Consider the following 25,596-nt stretch of genomic DNA (forward strand, 5'->3'; position numbering starts at 1 on the left):
TGAATTTTCTGTTTTGGGTATTCTTATATTACATTCGTGTTAATAAGTATACGCGAAGATATTCTTTTAAAAGGCGAAATATTCTTTGAGGTTGTTTTCATTAAATGCAGTATATCATCAGACAGGTTTTGCATATGTTTTCTGTAACCCGCGTCGTCCAGCTCCACCATTGGAGTTTTCTGTACTATGCATTCCAGACGCCGCAAGATGTCAAATATAAAATGTGTCAGAAGTTAGAATAAAATTACTCATAAAACAGCTCTTTCATGGATTGTGGCTGAATTCCAAAGAGTAATTTATGCATTTTCCGAAATTTGACTAAACGTGTCGAAGGTTAGACATCTTGCAGAGTTTGGAATGCATGACACGAAAGCTTAAGCTTTAACGAAGAGAATTTTTTGACGACATATCATTTCCAGGCATAAATACAGAATTATTTAGTGTTTGCAGCGAGCGAAAAACTTACTTTTAACGTGAGTTTTCTTAAACTAGAGCGTAATTAAAAAAAATCGGTGTACCATTCCTTTAGAACTTTAACGTTTGTAACATCAGTCTGTTACTTTTTCTTTTGGTGGGATTGCTAACTGTTCTTGTTTACTTTCTTTACGATTGTATAATTCTTTTTGTTGTTTTAAATAAAATAGAGAAATAATGATTAAAACTCATTTTTAAAGCCATTAAATTATCTGACAGGAACACGCACGATGTGTATATTCATCTGAACAACTGAACCTATTACTTATTTCGTTTAGACCTACTGTTTTGTTTGCTCCATAAGTCATAAATTATCTACGACAAATGCTTATTTTTTAAAAATATAAGCTCAACAGATATGTGATGTTATGTCAATTTCCTCTCCGCAAAAGAAACTTTCATCTTAAAATATCGGTGATTAATCAAATAAATGTAATTTCTCATTTAATTTGATTAACTATAGTTTAATTATTTGAAATAATTTTCATGTAAAATAAAATAAATTTTGTGTCTAAATTTAAGTCTTACATAAATAAAAGTAAATTTTATTGTTTGGATGTAGCGGAGACAGAAGTGGCAGCTGTGCAAATAAAAATGATTTCATTGTTTTATTTTGTCGAAAAACTATGTTCTGCTTTTTGTGTAATGTAGATTAAAATAATTTACTTTCTTAACTGTATAATTATTGGTGAAATAAAATAAGTATTAACAAATTTTAAATTAATAAATAAAACTCTTATTATGTTGTATTACAATGAATCTAAGTTGAACGAGTTAGGTCTTCAGGTAAAGGCATGTAAAATCAATTATAATTAATTATTCACATTTTTGGAATATTTGAATGGTCTGTTTGAAGGGTCGGAGTTCGCTTTTGTCTAGTTTTTGCTCGAAATATCGACTATTAAAGCATTACAAATTAAAATTATTTTGCGCTGTAGAACTCTGTATTCGTAATGCATTAAATAAGCAACTGAATCAGCAATATCTGCTTATTAGCGTTCAGTATACACTTTCGCTTTAATTACGACATTGATATGGCATGGCATGAATTCCACAAAATCATGAAGCCATACTAATCCATATCTGCTGCACAGTCTCTCATAAAGCAGAAGATGTCAAGAGCAGAGTTTTGTCCACTCACATTTCTCTCGATAGCATTCCAGATGTGTTCAGTGGGTTCAGTGGGAATGACCTCAGGGTCTAGGCTAGAGTGAATCTTCAGCGAACCATTCGGCAACGATGAGCCGGTAAATTGTCTTATCGTAAGTACAGATATCCTGAAGATGATGTAGGTGAAAAAGTGCGTATGATTTGACATTAGGTTCTTGTATTGTTAAACTGTAAGGAACAATCACAAACGCACTAGAAGATAAGTTTCTTCTCATGTAAACAGCCCCCTTCGTATGATCCTACTACCAGCACCCGCCTAAACTTTCTGCTGACGAAAGGCGTATACCAACTATGACACGAAGTGTGTACAAACTATGACGTGCACGTGCTTTGATCAGAGATATCTAAGTATAAAAATCAGTGGCTTTAAGCACCCCTTAATGAGGAGATGATTCTGGACGGTGCGACAGCTTATTCTTCATTGTTAAGCAATGAACTGGCAACTGCATTTGTTTGACCGTGTTCATTATTACCATCTAGCTAGTCAAAGCGGCGAGCCTTTTCATCCACACACACTTGGCAATTAACATTACGTACTATAATTAACTTTGGCAACGGCAATTATATTGAAATCCCACTCACTATAGACGCACAATTAATACTGTTTCGCAAACCATTTTAAGGTTAAACAACAATCGCACATTATTTCTGCTTTTGTTGTTTTATCCTGGATATCTTTTTAAAGCAAGTTGTGTATCGAATGATAAAGTGCTGAAACGGAAGTTTCTGACATCTAAGGAAAAAGAAATGCTGATTCTCGACGAAGTGGATAATGGTCTAAATAAGAAAAACATTGCCATAAAATTCGGTATTTTCTAAAATATATAATTTAGTATATCAAAATGTAGTACACATTTTCACGTAGTTTTGCATTTATATTTCATTTTACTACTATTTTCATTTAAAATTAAGAACATTTCTCATCTTCAATCGTGTTTTATCATATCCTTCATTTTCCAAATTCCTCCATTGTGCGAAGTTTTTCGTGGGATTCTGCGACTTCATTAAATAGATGTTTGGCTTATACATGTTTTATGTTAATTAAGACACAATAACACGCCGAATAAATACTAATTCAGAAGTCAAACAACAAAAATCAGCGTTATATTTACAAAATTTTCACAGGACTAGTTTCGATGGTTTTACCGAACCACCATCCTCAGCTGCAAAACCGCAAATGAACAAGTTAGGAAATAATGATTAGATAAGATAAGAAAGCCTGGACAAGAATAAGCAAGTGGCACCATCTGTTGGTGAAACTAGAACTAAAACATAATTTCTTTAAAGGCCGAAGGCAAAGATGGATTGGAATTAGGATCGTTAACTAACTTAATTTCTTTAAATATAATACAAAGCGATGATATTTTGTGGCAACAATTTGGAAAGCGATTCGACGCAAAATGCTGTTTCGAGACTAATATCCCATTCGGTATTAACGTCCCTTTTGGGCTAATATTTATAAACTATAGAGAAAGACAATACATATAGGTGATTTAATAATGCTTAAAACTGATTATATGTAAAAAAGCTGAAACAGTTTAGTTCTTTTAAACTGAATTAGTTGAGTAACAGTACTTTAACCCTTAAATCCACTCGTTCCAGAATGAAGTAATTTGGTGGTCGACATGCCTAATCATAATATATATATATATATTGCTTGTAAATAAAATTTCGCTGTATTATATATTATGCCTTGAAAAGAAAAATTCAACACTTTCCATTTACTAGGTTTCTCTTCTTTAACCAATTCAATATGTTGAGAAGTTAAAGTATTATATAATCTTTTCTCTAATATTATATTGTAAAATAATTTAAAAAATTTTTTATGTTAGTAAGCATGCCCCTATCTGTTGCATTTTGTTAACATTAACACAGCATAACAAATCCATGTCTTTCGCAATTTAAGTTACGCTGCAAAAGATGTAATAATTATCTGAATTTTTGTTCTTTTGCATTTTGATTTTTTACTTTTTACTTTTGATACTTATTTACAATTTAAAAAGTTTCATCAACCACAGAAGAATATTTAATTAAATTTTCTATGTAATAAAGTTTAACCGCATTTCAGTACTACATAAATGTCTTACAGTTTGTGTTAACTTGACTGGGACGAAAATTAAATTATCCTATAAATAACATTCAGAAGAAAATTTAAGTGATTATGTTTCTTTAATTGAATGAAAAAATTTATATCATTCATCTCTTTAAGTTCTTTACTACTGATAGATTTTAAAATTGTCTTCCTAAATCGTTTATTTTCCCTCTCTCATTTATGAGCAAAATGAAGCGTTTCACCACTTTATTTACAGGCAATTATTTTGAGCCGGAAACAGTTCTCTCATTTCATATATGCCACATGAGTGTGTTATCTTTGTATTTGTTTAATACAGCTACTTACTTTGATGAAATGTAATCTGATGAGTTCGTTCATACCCTTTCTAATATGCAGATATGGTAATGTGAATATGTTTATTTATAATGAGTAACATTTTCCATAGCGAAATGAAATCAACAGGAACTGTCTATTTTAACTCGAGATATTTTAAAGCTTTAATATTCTTATATATACCTCTGTGGGAGTAGAGATCGGAAAACTGTATAATTTCTCTTTTGTAGAATTAACATATGTGTGGTTCGAAAGTTTATCCAAAGATGATTGAATATCTAGAATAAAAATTTCTATATACTTCGTTTTACACAGTTTAGTGATAGGAAAAATATCCGTTTTACTTTAAACAAGATTTGTTTTGATTTAACGAAGTTCAAATAGCCATTCAAAATATATATCTGAATATAATTTTTGAAAAATATTCTTACTCAAGAATTCTTATAATGCACATTTATAATTTAAAAGTATTGCTTGGGTAGATTTCGAAGAAAAATACACATTTTGATCGCTAATATCCTCAGTTACTTCACTATAATTGCGTAGCAAGTGTTTTTTCTGTAATATTCTAGAAAGCAATAATAATTTCTTCATTTGTTTATCAAAATTTTAATCTAATCCTCTAGATTAAGTGTGTTATGAAGAAAAATTAAATTAATGGCGAATGGGATAATAATAAAAATTTTAAATGTTGTTACAAGAAATATAGAAAGGTAGTTATAAGATTTCGTTAAATGTAATATAATATTCTTTTGTGAAATGACATTGAAAACCATTTTCTTTTCCATTGTTATTTTTGCTGCCGACTGTATTTCCTTTTCAGATGCGCTGAAATAATTCTGAAATACCTTATGCAATCGAAATTTTAACTTGTGTAAATATGCATCGCAAAGCGGGACTGTGCTTTCTTTTACGATCATGCTTCAAGTTTGGCGCCTTTTATAATTCGTTATACCCTACAGTAGCTTGAAAAGAAATAAATTGAAACATACAACGTAGTTGACTAGATGTTTGATTATGATGGAGAGGACGGTGATGGATCTGCTTTCCTACGTTGTGAAGATCAGCGGCTTACAGACGTTGACAGCCGTTTGTGTAACTGTGGAATGAGTTTAAAAAAAAGGAGGGAAAGAAAAAACGGGAAAAAGAAAATCTTCTCCCCTTACACTCCAATTTTAATTTTATACGCCCCCGATCAACAAGAGGGAAATAACTTCGAAAGTGTCTTTATCACCTTCGCCGATTTTTACGCCTGCACTGCTTTTTAAGCAAAGGTTTTTGAACACGAAATGTCCATTAATGTTCTCAAGTGCCTCACATTCTGAGAGCTGTTCAGTCCACTTCTACTTTCTTTATAAAATGCGATTTTAAGGCTCTTGAGCTTCGAGCTCGGAATTTTTGGATGTTAAGTCTAAAGATATTATAGATGGTTACAGTTCAAGTGATATTATCAGGCATCCAGTGAAGTGGAAAAGTAACACTGAATGATCTCTCATCAATTAAAAGAAAAATTTTGGACATCCCATCTAGGCAAATATCCCTTGCCTTGCCATTATCAAATAAACCAAACCGGACATCATCTTGGCTGTTAAGGAAGACTGTGTGTATTGATGTTGGTAACCTATTCGAACTCGTGTCTTGACTTTCAGCAGCTCTGCATTTTATGATTACCATAGTGTAATTAAGTTTGCAAAGACCTTACTTTAATCTAACCAATTATTTTTAGTTGTGAAACTTCTTCTGTTCTGATTTCAGTTTCCTACCAGGATGTAAACTTTAATGACGTAGTTTGTAAATCTAAGCGAGTTCGAAATCAGTGTTCAAGCAGCGGTTTTAAGAGTAGTAGTAAGAGAGTTAGTTCCGAATTGATGCCGCGTGTTTGAAGCAGCTTGTACGTGAATAGTTGGTGCTTAGCCACTCCCTTTAGATCGTATTGATATTCTAGGTTCGACTTTGCTGTGCAGCCGATTTAGTGGCTTAGATAATTAAGGAGCCAGCAGTGTAGAACATCTTATTTATTGTGATTTTACATTTTTTATTTTCTGTTGGAGTTACTTAGCCAGAAATGGTGGTAATTGTAAGCACCGAGGGAGTGCAATCTTTGTAGAGTTAAGTTCAAATAAAAAGGTTATTTAAAACTTCTTCTGCAGCATCTCTTCTTAAAAGACATAGCGAAAATTCGCTACTCAGTTTTTCGGTAGTCTACCCTTGGGTGATCTCTAAACCAGTGTTCCGCAACCGGTGTGCCGCGGCACACTGGTGTGCCATGAGTAGGATGTAGGTGTGCCGCAATAAAATACATGTATTTGACATTTTGCAATTTTTTATCATGTATTTAATACACAATGACAATTTTTTTCCTTAATAATGTCTATTTTAAATGTTTTTATATATTTCACTGTTGTGTGGTTGTGTGTGTGATTGTAAGTGTGTCAGCATTTGAATTTTTTCGGCACTTCCTTGATAACTCGGAACTCTTTGGTGTGCCACGAAATTCCAGAAAGATTTTTTGTGCGTCGCAGGTGAGAAAAGGTTGCGCAGCACTGCTCTAAACAAACAAGAAGACTTTTACACGTGCATTTTCCCTACGTAAACGAAAGCGTAATACCGTTCTTAATTTTCAGATTTGTTTGAAAGGTATGTTATTACTTTGAAAATGGACAAAGCATTCATGGCAATTTAAATTTTATCCTAAAGCTACTATAGTTATCCAGCTTTTGCAAATTTTTCTAAACTTGGTCTTTTGCAAGAAAATCCTTAAAAACGAATTCTGACTAAAATATTTCCTTGCAAAAATTAGGTTTCCTTTTTTGTATTTTTTAGCACAGTTCGCGTAAAAATTATGCCGCTGATTAGAATTCAATTTTCTAATTTTTTTTTTTTTTAATTATTTTCCTCGTGGAAAACGCGAGTTCTTTTAAGTTCTTTTAAAAATTTCTGGAAAGTTCTGAACATACATTATGCACTAAACGCCTACAGTAATATAAAAAATAATTTTTCTATACGCTGGTATTAATATTCACCTTGCATATTTATTACAGGAATATTTACTGCATATGTACGTTTTCTGGGGTTATATTAGGTTAGGTTAGGTTATTTTAATATGGCAAAGCAGACGAAGGCCATCTGCTTAAGGAAAGGAACGCCTTCGTGGAAGGCTTTCTAAGAAAAACTGGCTTGTATTTACGGTTACCCTCGGGAAAACAACTAAAACCATCTATGGAACAACCCCATTTCCCTAGGATCGAAGCCAGGCCGAACTCCCAATATTCAGCAGTCTTAACGAACTCAGCCGTTGGTGAAGCCACGCGTTTTCCAGTGTATTTACTAAAACGGTACTTTGCATTGAAATTCAGAACATTTGGTATTTTTATGTACATAATCCCACTCCGAATCATCTTCAGTAAAATTAATTTTTTTACTGCAACTTCTATGTCAAAAAAATGCTAAAATAATACAAAAAAGATTTACCCCCCCCCCAAAAAAAAGAGATTGAGGGAAAAAAAGGAAAAGGGAAAAAAATGGAGTGGATGGAAAGAGTGGCGCAAAAGTGTATTGTCCTGCGATTGCACGACTTGAAAGAATAGAAACGATTTATCTTTGTCTCAACCACCAATGCATGCATATGCAATTAACCCTTCTGTTTCCTTCTCTATTAAGTTGACATGATGATGACAGTTCCCGTGTCCGAACCCGGGCAGACACGAATGGTGATAAGAACTCCTTTCTAACACTCCCTCTGTTCGTTTTTCTTCTCACGAGTAAGTGTGAGATCATTTTTTCACGCGTGTCGGAAACATCGGAAACATATGTCTCTGTTACGATCGGAACCGTCAGTTTTGGGAAAGAAACTCCAGGTTCGATGCAGAAAGAGAGAAATGAAGACCTAGAGGGAACATCTCTCTATCTAGCAAAGAAAAATGAATGCTGGTTGAAGTTATGCGATGTTTTGCTCGTGAAACATAAATAAAATAAAAACCTATCTTGCTTATTATTTTACTCCCCTGACATTGCTTATGACTGTGAAAACTAGACTTTCACTAGATTTTTTGTAGCATCTTAAAGAGGCCTGCTTTGCGTTTTAGCTATATATGTTAACTTAATAATTTGATATCGAACTATTGTTTGGTTTCAATATTAGGTACTGTTTAAGATGAATTGTTATAATAATGTGATGGTGGTTGTTTAGAAACCTGGATATATTAATGAGAGTTAGCAGATTTGTTAAATAAACCCTTTGCTGAAATTTGCTAAATACTTTTGGGATCAAGACAATGTTCTGATCGAATCGACGAGTACGTATTCAGTGTCACCTGCCAAAATACTATTACTAGACACATAAAATGACGAGCAAAAGATGGTAGAAAAGCAGTCGAGATGATTGTTGTCTTCATTTAATATTTAACCATGCGGTAGGTACAGTGTGTCATAGATATAAGGTACAGGTAAAAGTATGGAAGACACCAGCGTTGTACCATAGGTCAACTGGTAATGCCTTCTCATACTAACTGTTAAAAAAAAGGGGGAAAATGCAAGTTTTATAAGAATTTACATAGACTGAAGATTTTCAAAATATCTAAAGTTTGCCTATTATGGTACATCATGCAATCCCACCGTACGCCCCGCATCCAGTATTTATTAAAAATATTGATGTAAGACATAAGTAGATTACAGTCTGAATACAACATGAGATTCACAAAATAAATTGAATATCTGATTTGGTGCAACAAAAATAGGAGATAAATATAATTAGTAAACAGATAAACATAATAAGATAATTATAATTAGTACTGGCAACACAATGTTATAATGAATTGTAATAATAATGCTAAAGAGGTAGGTGCCCATGGGTTATTTCAGATAAAAAGGTTTATTGCAATTTATAAAGTTCACGAGTGGAGTCATTTTGTCCATAATAACGGCATGTAAAAGTTCAATAAGTTCATGCAGTATGTGGATTTACACTTGACAGAGATCTAGGCCGTAGGAAGAGAGTTGTTGCATTAATTTTCTGGAATTTTGGATACTGTTGTTTATCTTTAATTAGGAACCTTTGGAATGCCAGGAGATCAGTTCGTGGGGATTTTATGTGAATATCCTCAGTTAAGGGGTATCAGAAAGTGTAATGATCATAAGTTCCCTGTTCCCCACATATGGAGATGTCAGAGTTCGCCATATTTCTTGCGTAGAGATATGTGAGGAAGGGTCCGTGTCCTGTTATAAAGTAATTTAATAAAGGATTCGAGTACAGAGATGCGAAGCTTACATTGGGGATCAAGTTATATGTGCGTCTTCCCTGTGGAGCATTGTTCTACAAATTTTGGCAAGATTTTGAAGTAAGTTGTTTTAGTTGGTACTTGAAATTTGAGCGAGGCCACGTAATGATGATTTCAGTACCATCTTGATTAATAACTGCTTCTTTGGCTGTCATAGGTATAAGGTAGAAGGAGGGAGTGATCGAAAGGGAACAGATAGTGGTGGGGGCGCACTCATGGAGGAGCCAATAAATGCTCGCTATCGGGTGTAAGGTTGTCGTGGGGCGCGCTCGAAGAGAGAAACTCGAAACGGCTGCATGCCTCGTTACTGTCTTTAGGTTGTGCCTTTTGAGTTGAGAATAAACGTTTGAGTGTTTACTTTTTAAAATTATAAGTGCATTTTATTTACTTTTTAAAATTATGCCTCCTAAACGCCAACTGGGCGTAGAACGGGTACTGTAGCTAGTTAGTTATAAGACTAAAACGACAGATTTTAACCAGTTTGCATTTTTGTAATCTCGGAAATGACTCTTTTGTGATGCTGTAAATTCTTCGCGTACGATTTGAACGGTATATATTTTTCTGATTGCTTTACATGGACAAACGAGAATAATTACGTTCAACACAATATAAGATGTCATTCTCTCTACTCGATACAGACCACATTTTCTACAAATCATTTCCCAAAAAATCTATTTAAGAATGAAGTTAGCAAGCAACTTTCCGCATTTTCAGAATATCAAGCAATTGCGTGCATAAAACCAAACGATTATTTGACGTTAGAGACATCTTTCAGTAATTACAATAATGCTACATTATAATTTACATCAATTATTAAAAAAATTTAATGTTTTTTGCTTTAAAATCTCTGAGTTTATTACGAAATTTAAGACGGATTAAAAATAAAAATTAAGCACCTTACGTCTTGCTAAATAGCAGCAAAACACTCTGAAAACTAGTTTAATGCAAGGCCATATCCTATTTTTCGCTCAGTGGAAACATTTACCAAGATGAGGGATGGCATATTCATGGTAGCATAAAACGTAACGTAATGTAATGGTCCAAAATTAAGAAATATTTCTAAGGTCAGTTTTGGAAGATTTGCACAAAACAAATGATCGCATAGGTATTTGTGTTAAATTTTGGCATTAGTATAAAAACTGATTCTGGACATAAATAATTAACTAATTACTGTAATTGCTCTGTAATTTTGGTTTGAAAAAAGAATGTTTTGCAATCTCTTTCCATATGCAAGAGATTTGGGGATCTAGGTTAACAGTTGCGATCCTTGTGCGTATAAAACTTGTTGAACGAATGGTTAGAAAAATATTTTTAATGTAAACGAACGTTGTGAGAAATTATGATGTAGATTTTAGAACTATTAAATATTCCTTTGAGATAGTGTGCTAAACTATCATTTAAGGTATCTGAATATATATCTAATTATACAGTACATTAATATTAAGATCAAACTCGAAGTGAACTCATCGAACTGCTTCTAAAGTTGATTACACATGAACTCGTTAAACCACCGAATTTAATTCATTAAACTAAACTGTACTAGAGATGCTTAGAATTTAGTCAAGTGTTCGACCTGAAACTGATTTAAATATTTAGAAACAATCAGTTTTCCGTTATATAATTTCAGATATAATAATATCTATATTATTATTATTATTATTATGTTAGATAATCAAATTGAGAAAAAGAGTTGTGAAATTGTGAGATGCATTATTTGAAGATTCAGATCACAAATTCAGATTGGAAAATAACAGTCATAAAATTAACATCTTTCTATCACTGTTTAATTTTCTTTTCTTTTCCTTTTAATTCTGCATTTTTAGAGCACCTACATTTTTTCCATGGTGGATAATTTACATTTGCTAAATTTTATTAATATAAAAAGAAGCTATGCTATAATGGAAAGTAAACTTTTGTAAGTTATTTAATGTTCATTGATTTATGCATTCATTAATATTTAATTTTCATTTATTCTTACTTCACAAATTTTTACTAAAATTACTAAAGAGATGGAGGACATTAATACAAGTCAGGTAACATATCTAATATCTAGCTTAGAAAGCATTTTGGTTAAAGTATAAATAATTTGAGCTATTCGTAAACGACTTTATTCAGTAGCTCGCAATCTAATTAACTTCACTATGAAACTACTGCAGTCACAAAGCTAAACCAAATTAATGTATTAAGGGGCCGCCTTCCGGTAAGAATACGTTCTGAAAAAAATGTTCTTATTGTTTCAACTGGCTTGTATTCTGTGGTAATTATGTAAATTCTTACATGTATAAAGATGGATGATTTTTATAACATCAGCTTCGACTTCTTCTGTCCATATCAAGAGTTCTCTTAATACGCTGCACCAGTGAATGTTAATTTTTGTTATGACTGTTGGCGTAATTTGATCCTTTTGCATTTCTTTTCTTGTTCATCTCGAGGCTCGTTTTGAGGCTGTTCATCATTCGTTGATGAAAATTTCGTATGTTGTGCTATCTGTACATTTTCTTCTGGAATGCGGATTCTCACTGCTCTTCTGAGGGATGGGGGAATGAAAGGGCAGAGTTTTCCATTTCTTCTGTTTCTGCTTCATGTTCTGCTGCTTCATTCTAAGTTTCCATTTCGGCTTCCTGAAGTCTGAACTACTTCTTCATAATATCAGCCCAGCAAATCTTGTAGTCTCATATGCTGTAATTTTTTTTTTTTTTTTTTTTTTTTTTGTTCCTTGCACTTATTTTCAGCTAAGTGCCGAATATACAATTGTTTCGATGTGCCATTTAGCCCTGCATTTTCGGCGATGTCTGCCATTTGTCGTGCAGTAGAATAATCATATTTTGCTGGATAAACAGGTTCGGTTATTATTTGCGCTTTTTTCCTTTTTCCTTTTGTTCTTTTTCAGTCGAGACAATCCATTTCCCTTTTTAGTTTTAGATGCAGTTTCATTCTTCGGATGATAATAAAATCATCTTATTTTTGGCTTTCTAACTATTTTGGGGTTGATGCAATTGAATCATTTTCAAATTCGTCAGAGATTTCATCATAATTTGACCTGTTAAAAAGGGCCATCATTTGCTGTAATTTCAAAACACAACAGCATTTGAAGCTGATTAAAAGAAGTCTTTCTTCCTAGCTGAACAAATTTAATCAACACAACTCGTCCTGGACTGGATCATGCGATTAATGGAGGGACAGGGGAACGAGTCTCTTTTACTCCGTTAGTTAAAATAAAGGAAGAATAAAAAATTGTGGTAACTTAAATGCAGCGTAATGTAGACAAGAGTGTATAAGTGAGTGGATATAACCCCCAATTAAAAGTGAGATGAAAAGGAAGAATTACTGAAAAAATATTTGTGACAAAGATGTAGAGTGTTTATGGTAAAAGAATGGTGTTAGGTGGGGGTGGATACTTTTCCATGGGAAAGATTGCGCTCTTTTGAACAGTAATGAGTGAGTTTTGATGATATTTGACAGGAAGATAAAATTTGATTTCATGGTTCCTGATGATTTAAGTACTTGAATTTTAGGCCTTTATGTACAATAGAATTCTTGTTGTACAAGGTGAAGCCTGTAACTTAAACTCATCTGAGATCTTTTAATCATATTTTATATAAGCCATGAGATTCCACAAAATTCAAGAAAGATCGATCGTATGAAGAGCGTATCTCGAGTTTCACGTAAGGTATTTTTTCATTCTGAACTTTGCCATTCTCAGATCAACAAAATCAACAGCATAGAAACAAGCACACAAAAATGTGGCCACAATTGCAAAACTAATGAATAAATATATAAAGAGGCAGTAAAAGGAAATTTAAGTGTTTACAGATATATGCGCATTACATATATTGATACAACAATATGAGAATTCTTACATAACGATTACTGTGTTCCTTATCACCGAATTCTCCAATAAAACCAAAAGTAAAACGTGAAGGAATCGATATTAAAGCTGACATCGGTACTGACAATATATAATGAAAAAAGTAGTATCACACCAAAGCTAATATAAATACAGGTGAAAAACTCTGAAGAAAATAAATAAGCTGATACATATTTCATTCTCCGTATTTGATTCTTAAAAATAAGATTATTTTATTCTCTGAAAAATAAAATAATTATATTAAACTATAGCAAACAAGCAAAACTTTTTTTATAAGAAAGGCTCCTATTTTACTTACTAAATACAACGCTATAAACTTCTCTAAAAGCTTTTTTATTTATTTTAGGTATTTCAGCTTTTTATTCTATGGAGTTTTAATCTCTCGTATTCGAAGACATAAAACACGAGCGCGGCACTATAGTAGTGTGTAACTATATCATTAAAAGCGATCATAAATCTTTTCAAATATAGAATTCATTTAATTCGCCCAAAATGTAAAATAAATAAGTAAAAAATTCAAAAGCCAAACATCAGTCGTCGAGGAGCACAGGCTCCGATTGCAGGACTAAGTGTAGTGAAAATTTAGTGGCTCTAGATGCCATCATCTGTCTATAGTGTGATGAACGCCATAATTACCAATTCTTCATTTTTTAATTATAGAGATTACGCCAAAAATGAGAGTTATCAAAGAAAATACCAAATATTTAAATACTAAGGAAAATTACGTCAGTTTTACCTCGTTGTACCAGTTAACGAGGTTTCAACTCACATCATTATCAAATAAAGAACCATTTTGCGAACATTTTTTCATAACATGGCCTGCATTATACTTAATCAAAGCAAATCACCTTTCGTCTTCAGAAACAAAGAAGGGGCTCATCAGTGACCTAGTGGAAAGACCGGTGAACACTGGTTCTTTGATATGGTTCAAATCCCAGCGAAAGGACTGGCGGCATCGTGGTTTTTCCCGATTTATATTGGTAATATGAACCGAGTTCTACGAAAATCTGTTTCTTCCTTCCCAAGTAATCTTCTGCCTTAATTAAACCTGCGAACCAGAAATATTAAATGAGATCGAGAAATAGTCGAATAATATACGGGATCTGTAACAGTAAGAGACACATTATAACTAACAGTCTAGTCCTAGTATTTTTCATCCTTTTTTTATTAGTCCAAAGGGGCAATTTGCCCAGAAGGACTATTAATTTCGTTTTGCCATTTTGCGTCGATTCACTTTTCAAATTGTTGCCACCAAATAATATCGCCCTGTATTATATTTAAAGAAATTAAATACTGAAGAATCTGCGTAAATGTATGTATGTTTTTCGCACTGTGATAAAACAACGGTACCTACAGACATCAAAATTTGAATAACGTAATCTTCCATAGAATATGGGCATGTGGAAGCCCTAATTTGAATTTGAAACTTGTTTTATTATCGATTTCATATTTTGTAACATTTAAACGAATTTTTGATTAACAAATTCAACGATTTCATAGCGAGCAATGGCAACACTGTACGAAAAAAAAAAAAAAACATTTTTATCTGCAGTGCTCGTAACTGTGTATCGGAAATTCTAAAGATATGCTCATTTTAAAATTCTTTTGCGATATTGCTGTTGAACTGAATTTTATGGTTTAAGTGCGGAATATCATATTTAATAAATAAAGGTAAAACACATTATGCTAAAAAACGCCCCTTTTGGACGTAATTTAAAATCTGAATCCTTTCAGATTTATTATTTTTATTTTATTTTTAAGATCATGATTTTGAAACAGGAATTTCAGTAATTGGTGGCAAAAGGTTACAAGACTTCCATCATTGCACATTTAACATGTTTGTTAACTCACTGCATCGATATCACCAAGCAACAAAGATAACATGATTGGTTTATTTTTTCTTTTTATTATTAAAAGATTTTAAATAAAACTTAGCGATTTAAACCATTAATTCTTTTTATTCAAAAGCGTTATCTAAAAGCAAATTTAGGGAAGAAAATGACCATTTCCGGTTGCAAGTATTAAATCGAAGTTACAAATATCTTTTTCTCAGAAAAGAAATTTAATATTTATTTATTTATTCGTTGAAAATTTAGTTTAAAAAATTGCCAATATTTCGATTTTCCGTTATTTCCATAAATTCTTTAATTATTCACAAAGTTATAAAACATCGAAAGATATGTAGCGATTTATAAATCTGCAAATTCCTGAGATCAGCAAAACTTCCTGGGAAATTTAAGGTAATTTCCGGAAAGGAAGGGGGAAAATGTACGTCCTTTCAGAAACGAGTGCGAAGAGTACGATATGTATAGTTCCCTCACTGTGATCTTAGAGTAAACCTGGTGCTCAGGTAACAGGTTTCAGAGACCTGAAAGGACGTACATTACCTGAGCACCATGTTTACTTCACAGATCACAGTGAGGGAACTATACATATCGTACTCTTCGCACTCAGTCTAATAGTTTTAGATTTTTACTCCAGCCCCAGACCTCTCGACGAAAACTTAACAGCGTTATCCCAACGCAGGAGGTCATCCGTATCGCGTCTCAATCATCTCGAGCACCCAGAAGGAACGCCGTGTTTGGGTCCTTCCGTCAAGAGCCCACCTCCCCCTCGCCGTGGCACTGATGCTTCCATCAGCCGACCGACAGCCGAGCAACTACACTATTATAAAAACTTCCTTGGCCGCCGCATCTCGAGATAAGGACTACTTTCAACATATACAAAGAATTTGTTACCTTCATCCATACTTTTGCCATTAAGTTAGGTGTTATGGGCGATCATTTGACCTAATATAGCAGTTGACAATGAAATATGTATGTGTCGGGGATTGGAATCTTCATGCTTTCACGGCTCTGAAAGTATTTCGATTTTCTGAAAAGTTACAACTTTATGTAAATGCTTGCTGCAAGGATATTTTTTATTGCATGGGAAGTGGCTCAGGTGAAATTAATGAATATCCTAGTAGGTTTTAGTCGTGACTATTTAAATATTGTCTATGAGGGATGATGGCCATTATACATGATGAGATTTTATATTTGGTATATTTTTAAGCGTTTAATAACATAGTAACAAAATAATTGAAATGAAAAATTACTGAAGTCTAAAGTTTCAAGGTCTGTTTGATGGGTAGCATTAGAGTTCTGTTTCGAATCTCAGTTGAGATTGTATTTAGTACATGGATACCTCTGGAGAGGTTGATAATAGGAAGATGCGGTTAAGATTCTCATGTGCTGTTCTCTGAGCTATCTCGAACTATGTATTGATAATTTTGCATGGAATATTTATATTTCGTCCGATAAGAACTCTGACTATTAGTAGCATCCGTTCTTGCACCCGTCTTCGTACGTTTTCGCACCCGTCTTCGTGGGCTACGGTGATTTCAAAACAAAAGTAATATCTGAAAATTTGATTTTATACGCCTTTGGTCATTTTTATGCTGTTTTGAAAATTTTCTAGTAATGAAGTAATAAATATAATAATGTAAAAAATTTTGGCAACAATTAGTGTGGTTGCTGAGAATAAACTTTTCACTGTGCTAATCTTCTAAAATTCTTAACTTTACTTTTCAATGCCGTTCGCTTGGCTAAATTTAAAGAATGGTATTTCATATGGGCAGACTGGCGAAATGCCCATCATACGCAGTTCCAGAATTTAAAATTTTCGAAAGCACTGTAGTGAATTTAAATCGTTATTTATATAGAAGTTCAAAATTTGGGCTTTAAAAATACTACGAATCATCTAAAACTATATCGGTTAGAAAATTTAGGTGATTTACTTTACATTAACTTGAATTTTTGAATGTCAAAACTCGGAACCGTAAACCTGGAATTTGAAATAAGCAAATTTCTGTAGGCCGTTTTTAAATAACTCATTAATATAAATCTTTGTTAATCTAAAAAAATCTTGGAGTACTAAATCTTGATTACTATAAAAATGTTCATTAATCGTAATTCTTAAATAATTACATTCTTAAATATTCATTAAGCTATTTAGATATATCTTGAATCGGTCAAGATATGAGTGTAAATCCAAGTATGTACAAATCTTGAATTCTCTGTGATGTAAACGTTTTATTTATATGATGTACATCTAACTGATGAAGCGCATTAAATCTAGAAAATTACTTGCTGGTTGGCATGTGTATTATTCTTTGAAATGTACCTATCGTTTATATGGTTTAAATTACTAAACCTGACAAAAATTTATTGTCCCATCTGCCTTCTAACGTAAGATACCAGCACTCAAAATAAAAGTTTTTTTATTAATACATCAACCTGGCGCTTGCAGGAACTGAAATTTTTAACTGAAACTGAACTGCACTATTTTTGGCTTCATGTCCAGCTCACATTCAAATTCAATCGAATACGATATTAAAAAACAACGCCTTATAAATCATTATAAACTTTGGCTCGCCCTTAAGTGTTCACGAAGCAAAAGCATCTAGCGGAAGCTTAAACACATGGGTTTTAATTAAAATAGCAAGGAAGCTCAGCAGAATGACGATTAGCCTATGCTGCAATGATTGTATTTGAACTCAAGAACTCTGCGATTATTTATACTTCAACTAATTTGCATTCTGGTGGGAACTGATGAAATTAAAAGTGAAAATGAGGTTAAAATAATAATATAACTGTGTTAATTAATATAAAATCTTACATATCTAACTATTGAACTTCCGTATTTTTCTCCATCTGTGTCCTTTACCTCTGAATACTTAATACAGGAAATTCTGAAACGCTATGGTTACCTGCGATGTGGCAGACGCAGAGGTTCAGGCCTGAGGCATAAAGAAGGCCGGCAAGGAGGACGCAGGTGCTCTGGCGAAGAAATCAAACAAGCTGTCAGGCTTTATCAGCACACCTACAATATGCCGGTCACCGGAAAACTGGACAAAGCGACTCTAAGGATGATGAGTGAATCAAGATGTGGTAACCCGGACGATGAGAACAAAGCGGTGCCTTTCAAACCTATGATCAGTCCCAAAAGAAGACGTAAGTATAATCCTTATCCTTAAGGTTAATATTAGCTGAATTATTTCAAATTTTTAGTTCACTTTTCCAGTCACTGAATATGTAATCAAATATAAATTTGCTTGACTGAAAATGACTGGGTCGTAAAATATAGAAACTTAGATCAAGATCTGATCTCTAAATAAAAAGTACCTAAAATTTCAGTAGATAATAAGGAGAAATTTAATGTGAAAGCATTAATGAAATATGTAAAAAATAATGACTTAAAAATTAAATCGAAATTATTAATTAAAAAGCGTAACAGGAAAAGAAGATTTGTAATAAGTGTGATTGGTAGGGTAGCCCAAATAGATATTCTTGATATTTTGTTTTCTTCATTGTAATAACGCTCTACATTTTTTATCCGAATTTATTTGTATATATGCTCCAATTTATTCGTAAATAATAAGCCTCAGGTTTCATTTGGAACAGGGATATCACATGCGGCTCGCATATGACTTTTAACTCACCTTTTTGCAGTTTTCGATTCACACAAAGAAAATGACAAAACAACTATTTACATAAAACTAGCTAAGAAACAACCTTATGTTTGGCATAGATTTTAGTCAAGATTATCGATTTCGAGAGCAATCAGGTACTGGTCCCTCCTCATTAGGGACAAAGAAATCTAGAACGAAGGAAAGGCCACGGTTGTATTTATATCCAACAGGAGTAAAGCAAACGAGACGGTAGCGTCATCTGCCGGAAAAAAATAGTAAAGGAAACTGCAAAATTAAATTAATTGAATTTTAAAAGCGTTAGGAAGAACTGGATGGAATTAAAGTCATTAACTAAACGAGATAAAGCTTTGTTAATGTAAAAAGCTTCATGAAAATCCAATCCACCAATAGAAGAAGTTTTGAGGATAATCTTTGCAGACCTAAAATGTTGAATATAAATATAACCGTGACTTTCAGTTCGTTCCAAATTTCTTTGCTCCTGATGAAGAGGAACCTGCACCTGTTTGCCCTCGAAATCGTAAGAGTCTTCCCTAAAATCTACACAAATACTAAGTTGTTGCTTTGTTAATTTTGTGTTTTATTTTGGCGTGTTTCTCTTCTGCCTCGAGTTATAATATATTAATAAAAACGGAATTCCACCAAATATAGAAGCTTACATACAATCTCGGTTCTTAAAAGAACTAGGACTATTGAAAAAGTCCCTTTACAAAAGTATTTTTGCAGTTGACGTTGAAAAAATTCCAATAAATCTGTAGAGTCACTAAGTTTATTTTGCGGCGAAGGAAACACGCACACACACACAGCACTGCCCTCGCCGTGACGCGAACTTCGGACTTTCCTATTACTAGCCGGATGTGCTTTCCTTATGCATTTAAAGATAAAATTAACAGAAATTCAGGGTGATTCGGCTCCAACTCAGAAGTTATCTCCGAATTTTAAACAGATTTTTCTCCGCTGTTCCCAAAAAGTCGCAAATTTGCCTCGTACGTGACTTCTTTGTTTTCTAGTTCATGTCAACGCGAACAACAAATCTCACTTGTGAAAAGGAATAAAACCCCAGTGACATCCAGCTTAATATCACTAGTTCTAGCGTTGGATGTTTCTAGACATCCAAGAGCTGGTTACAGGAAAAAGGTAACAGGTATGAGGGAGGAAAAAATAAATATCCAATATATTGTCCGGATTTCCTCATGTTCCTTTTATTTTTAAAATACTAAATATTGAGTAGTATTTTATATATTTTCTCAATTTTTAAATTCCTCATTAAGAATGAAAATAGCATTCATAATGCGAATAGATAATCTGTAATGAAAATAGCATCCATAAAAGAACCATAATGCGGCCCGCATTGTGGTTTACTGATGACTAAATTGCTTCCTTTAGATACTGCGTTTGATAGTATGTCTGATCTAGACCATAAAATTAAATAACAAAAACACTCAGTTTAACTATTTATTCGGAACTATTTATTAATCAAAAATAAAAGTGTCTTTTATTCACAGTTTGAACATTTTATTAACTTGTTATCATGTCTAAAATTGGGTTTTTCTGATGATAAGTTTTTACTTATTTCTTTAAATTTTAAACCATTATGCGAAATATTGTGCCAGTATGCAAATTATATCAAGTGAATAGTATATATATTTCACAATTGGCGAAACTCAATGAGTTAATATATTATATATTAACTTAATAAATGAAGGAGCGAAGAGCTCATCTGAATAGCGGGTTGATTGACCTAATTGACGTAAATTTTGATACATAAAATTATCAGAATTTTAACTCTAATCAATGGTGCAAGAGGTAACTAAGTGCAAAGTATCTAATTTCATCGAATTAAAAGGACAGACTGTAAATCACTGTCTTATTGCTCAATATGTTTTGAAAGTTATTTCAATGAAATCTAAAAAATTCACAGTTTGTTGATTGCATAATATTATTAATAACTTGGTTAATAAATATTGATTAATGATGCAGTGGACTCATATAACACTAAAATAATTGTGTATTAAACAATGCAATAAATTTTAACGTATTTAAATGTAACAATAAATTATTTTAACTGAGGAAATTATAATAAATTGTATTTATGCAGGATATTGGGCAATGTTGGTCGGTGACACCTTTCCCCTCTTGCTATTATGATAAGCAATATGCCGTTATAATTAGAAAATTTAATTAAAGATCTTACGCCATTCTAAATGGCAACAAAAATTTCATCAGTAAATGCCCCGAAAATAACAGAGTAAAGATGTCCCTGGTACACATCAGGTATATAAAATATCTGAAGGCAGGAGGGACATACAGAGGGGACAATTTTATATTTTCCTAAATATTGGTATTAGAAGAATTTCTTTCGAAACACAAAGTTTACTGAAATATTTAAAAAAATCAAGAAAATAGTTTCAGCATAGTGAGTATAAGGTTTCTTTAAAAATGAAAGACACGTTTTTATATGATATTTAAATTTTACATCTGAATAAGATAAAAATGCCATTTAATAAAATATTTATTACTCTTTAAATTTTAGAGACATTAAGTATTTTTTGGAAGCAGCCGAGATGAAAAATGAGCAATCGCCTTCGCCGGGAATCGAACCATGGACCTCTGGAATAGCGGGTCAGCGTGCAGAACCACTACACCACGGAGGCACGCTAGGAAGGCGGGAGAAATACTTTATAAAATGATTAAAAAGTCTTTGTTGTGTTACTAATAGAAATATATCTAATGTAAATACTTATATGGGACTGGTTTTAACGTTAAAATCGATTACTGATTTACATAAGACGAAACCACTATTGCCGAAATGAGTATGCGTTATAAATCTATTCTCAAAACCTCATAAATTTAAACCGAAATCAGGAGAATAGGTAGAAAAACAGAATATGACCTCTGCTGAGCACTTCGAGAAAATTTATTAATTTGATTGAAATTCCGCCAATTACAAGCATTAACAGCAGACCTTATGAGTATAATTTAAACCTACAAGAAATGCTTTCCTGAAATTTGGCACATCATGCAATATTAAGTATTTTAGTACGCATTTATAGAACTTATGATCAACAGTTAGAAATACTGATATTATTTTTGTTTTCAATTGCAGTTTGACTTTCTCTTTCTCTTTTTAAGTAATAATTATGGTTTACGGTAACGCAATGAAAGAAAGTTGCCATGATTAAGTGCTTATCATATTCACTAGTAACACAATTAAGAAGTATTTTTAGTCTTTTTTATTCTGTAGGCATCATATATATTATATTGGAACTTGTTTTTAAATTTCGGAAAGAATAATCTTTTTCTATTTTTCTCCCCAGATTGGCGGAAAGGTCACAGTTATCAACCCCTTGCAAGGCACAAAAGAGATATCTTTTTTGAGGCAACCAATTTGGGAAAAGATGGACATATTTTATCCTTTCCATCACAACCATACCAGTCTGAAAGTGCGGAACAAATTGATTGGGTCAACGCAGTTGATAATCTCCACCGAAATGAACCGGTTGCACATCATTTAGAGCAAAAAGATATTTTCTCCCGTCTGGTGGATAGCAGTGAGGATTTGTCAAGTAGATACCATCTTCAGACTAATGCTCAGAATGAACTCTTTCCAACTTTTCCTAAAATCACACACAGACAGAAACTATTAGGTGATGTCTATCTGATGAAGGGTGTCTTCCCACTTTCTACAGAAGTTGGGAGGTCTTCCGCTTTCTCAGGTAGGACAGAAATCCTTCCACAAAGAGCCGATCCTGTCCGTGAACTGTTAATGGGAGACAGAAAGCCCACATCGGAGGAACCTTTGCCAGCGGGGACATCGATCACCAGAAGAAAAAGGTGGTTGGAAAGATATCTAAAAGATTTAGAGAGTGGGGCACTGGACAAGCGGTTGCACGAGCAGCACGAAGATATGCAAAGACGCCGACGCCGCAAGAGGTCAGTTGCATCAGGAGTAGAAGGGCAATCTTTCACAAATGTAAGGATGTATTTGTTTAAGAGTTATGTTTGTGAATTGTTAAGTAATTGCATGCGTTATTTGATATATGCAGGTTTTTATCTAACTTTAAAAGAATGATTTTTGCGCTTCTTTTTATTGTTATTAAAATTCGAAAACATTTAGGCAGGAATAAAATATCTATTGCGAATCTTAGTGAATTTCGAATTCCTCAAATTATAATTGATATGCATAGGATTTTTAATATTCTCAATAAGTATTTCGTGCCCTTTCATCTGTCGGCGATACCGAAGTTTGGAATTTTGTGTAAAGGTTTTTTTTTTTCAAATTCTATTTCGATACAGTAATTTCAAAAACCATTATAGTTAGCACAGAAATTTCAAATGCTTTCAAAACGTAAATGCCTAAATAAAATGAAGTATTACGAAGTTCTTAGGTTTTGTAATCATTCCATTTCTATAGTTATGCATTCTAAAGAAATAAAGTGCATACGGCGTGCATGATTAAGCAGATTATTGGTTTTTTAACAAGTCTGACGAAGGTGATTTGAGATTACGTGATTATGATATTTCATTAGCAAATAGTCTTCTTAACTGAAACCACTTCTTCTCCATTAATATTCTTATTTTTATTCTTAAAACACGTTTCGAAAGAGACCTAATTATGAAATTCCTTATATTCCTATATTATATCATGTATATATATTCTTATATTCTATATCATAAAGGAAAATATTCCTTTATGATTTTCATTTAAATAATTTTTGTAATTTTCTTCTTTGCGACTTTCTGGCTGGCCGCAAGATAGTTTCCTTTCCAATACACTATTACATTGTAAGATTCTCACTAGTGTATTTCTCAGTTATTGTAGAAAGTGATGAATCTTAAGAACTAGTTAGCGAATAATCGCTTAAGTTCGTGTAACAAGAAACAACAAGATGGAAGGGTAACCAACCGTTTATCATTCCAATAAGGTTTAACAAAACTCCGTCTTGGAGTGTACAATCAAAGCCGACACTTGGGCTTGAACTTTAACGACTAAAAATTAAACTAAAACTAAGATAAACTAAAGAAATATAGCCGAAGTTATCAAGATTCTAAACGAGTTCGCCCCTTAACTCTATTTGACTACGAAGCTTATCAAGGGTTTGAGTACGGCCGAGCGTAATAACGGCTTTGAGAGAGAGAGTAGCCCAAAAGGCAGACGCGCGTAAATGAGAAACTCTTGATTCTCTCTCTAACTCTGCAAGTAACTTCGCGGTTTAAATACCGCTCCTCCTCATTAAGTATTCAGAATGATTCCAAAACTACGTTCTGGCAGGAAGTAGTAAGTTGAAGTTAAGAATTTGACAGGAAAGGAACTTTAACTTAAAATTTAACTGTTAATAAAATTAACATAATCCTTACACCATGTATTGGCTGTTTTGAGAAATTGTTTTAGACAGGATAATTTCTTGGAAAAAATCGAAGTGGTTTTTTATCCTTCGGCAGAGGATTGAAAATGTATTAAGTATTTGGCAATGGAAAATCGAGAAAATTTTTATTAACTGAAGAAATATAATACGTGAATACGTGAATGTGCAGACTGGTAGAAGTAGTTTTCTCGCCAAGGCTAAAATGTGCCAATTCTTTCTTGCCAAGGTTGCTATAACATATATAAATCGAGTTTTATTTTTGCACTTGTGTTCGGTAACATTTTGAACACGGATGTTTTTTAACTGTATGAAATTACATTGCAATAAGATCCCTTTGATTAAGCACTGAACGAAATGTCTTCTCAAAAGTTAACAACCAAGTAAAATAATCTGCTTTTCAGGAAGTAGTCACTTGGAGACTAATAGGATCGGCGTACAGTAACCAACTAGCAGTGAATACCCAGAGAGCAGCGTTAGCTTTAGCATTTCGGATGTGGAGTGAGGTGATTCCTCTGGTTTTCCAGGAAGATATTCGATCTCCTGTTGACGATGTTGATGTTCTCATCGCATTTGGGAGAGGTAAGTGTGTTTTATTTATAATAAGATATTTTAACCGTTCGGTTAGTATGACAATGTTCGAAAGTGGCTACCAGCTGACGGGCCTGGGCTTGCTTCTTTGTGAAGGCATGAATGTTTGTAAACGTCATTTCTGGATGAAGCATAAGTACGTAAAATTCTGTAAGTCCGAAAGTTTGCTCATGTGATCAGGTGGTAAGGACAGCGAACTCTGGAGCACTGTTCACCCGGAGTGCTGTCGATGGAAAGTAGAATAAGCATGTCGGGTTCAGTCATATTGTCACCGCAGATACTTACGAGTATCTGACTAATGACGTATGCTTCATCTGCCGCCTATGATTAGTCTATGAAGTCATGGGCATGAGGTAAATTAGAAGTTTACCCTTCTTGGATGTCTATGAACTTCTTGGATGTCTATGTCATGCAACTTACAAAGCAAACTAATTGATATAGGCATTTATCATATAGTCTTCCCATGTTTCTTCAGTAAATCATGATGTAATACTGGGAAAAAAAGATAAAAGATCTATTTGTGTAGTTTCCAGGCATGTTTTACACTTTTTTCTACAAAAGCCATTTTCATTTTATTTTCTGTAAAAGCGTTTTTCGTTTTGTTTTCTACAAAGGCCAGGTGTATTCGTCATTTGCTTTCTGGTATTGTGGGTATTCATGTGGTGATATCAAACGAAAGTTGGCTGCTTCGAATGTCAGTTACACGTTATTCAAACAACATTATTTTCTCTTTATTTACCTTTGTAGGAGAATTTACAGTATTCATGAGAAATCGTTTTATTTTTCACGTTTGTTGGGTACCACCAATGCATTATGGAATTGAAATTATTGATAGGGAAGTTTTACTTTGTGACACTTTTTAAAAAAAGGGAAAAAAGAATATTCTCTTAATTATTATTTATTTATTTATTTATTTATTTTTTGTGTGTGTGCATTCATGAAATTGCTTCTCAAAACAAAACCTTACAATAGCTTCCTTATCAAGTGAACTCTTTGAA

The 25,596-nt window shown here is 33.1% G+C and overlaps 1 protein-coding gene across 2 annotated transcripts in view; it reads left to right on the forward strand.

Annotated features, from left to right (window-relative positions):
• The window catches only part of LOC118183486 (matrix metalloproteinase-21-like), a 172,003-nt gene that overhangs the window by 121,604 nt on the left and 24,803 nt on the right, over positions 1-25,596 (forward strand). For both annotated transcript variants that reach the window (XM_035353047.2, XM_035353048.2), the window contains exons 3-5: positions 17,901-18,168; positions 21,962-22,617; positions 24,412-24,589. In XM_035353047.2, coding sequence (XP_035208938.1) covers positions 17,901-18,168; positions 21,962-22,617; positions 24,412-24,589 — 1,102 coding nt within the window. The remainder of the gene's footprint in view (positions 1-17,900; positions 18,169-21,961; positions 22,618-24,411; positions 24,590-25,596) is intronic.

This window comes from Stegodyphus dumicola, chromosome 5, assembly GCF_044657685.1.
Source record: "Stegodyphus dumicola isolate Sdum_Otavi_A_Nest chromosome 5, ASM4465768v1".
Classification (NCBI taxonomy): Eukaryota; Metazoa; Arthropoda; class Arachnida; order Araneae; family Eresidae; genus Stegodyphus; species Stegodyphus dumicola.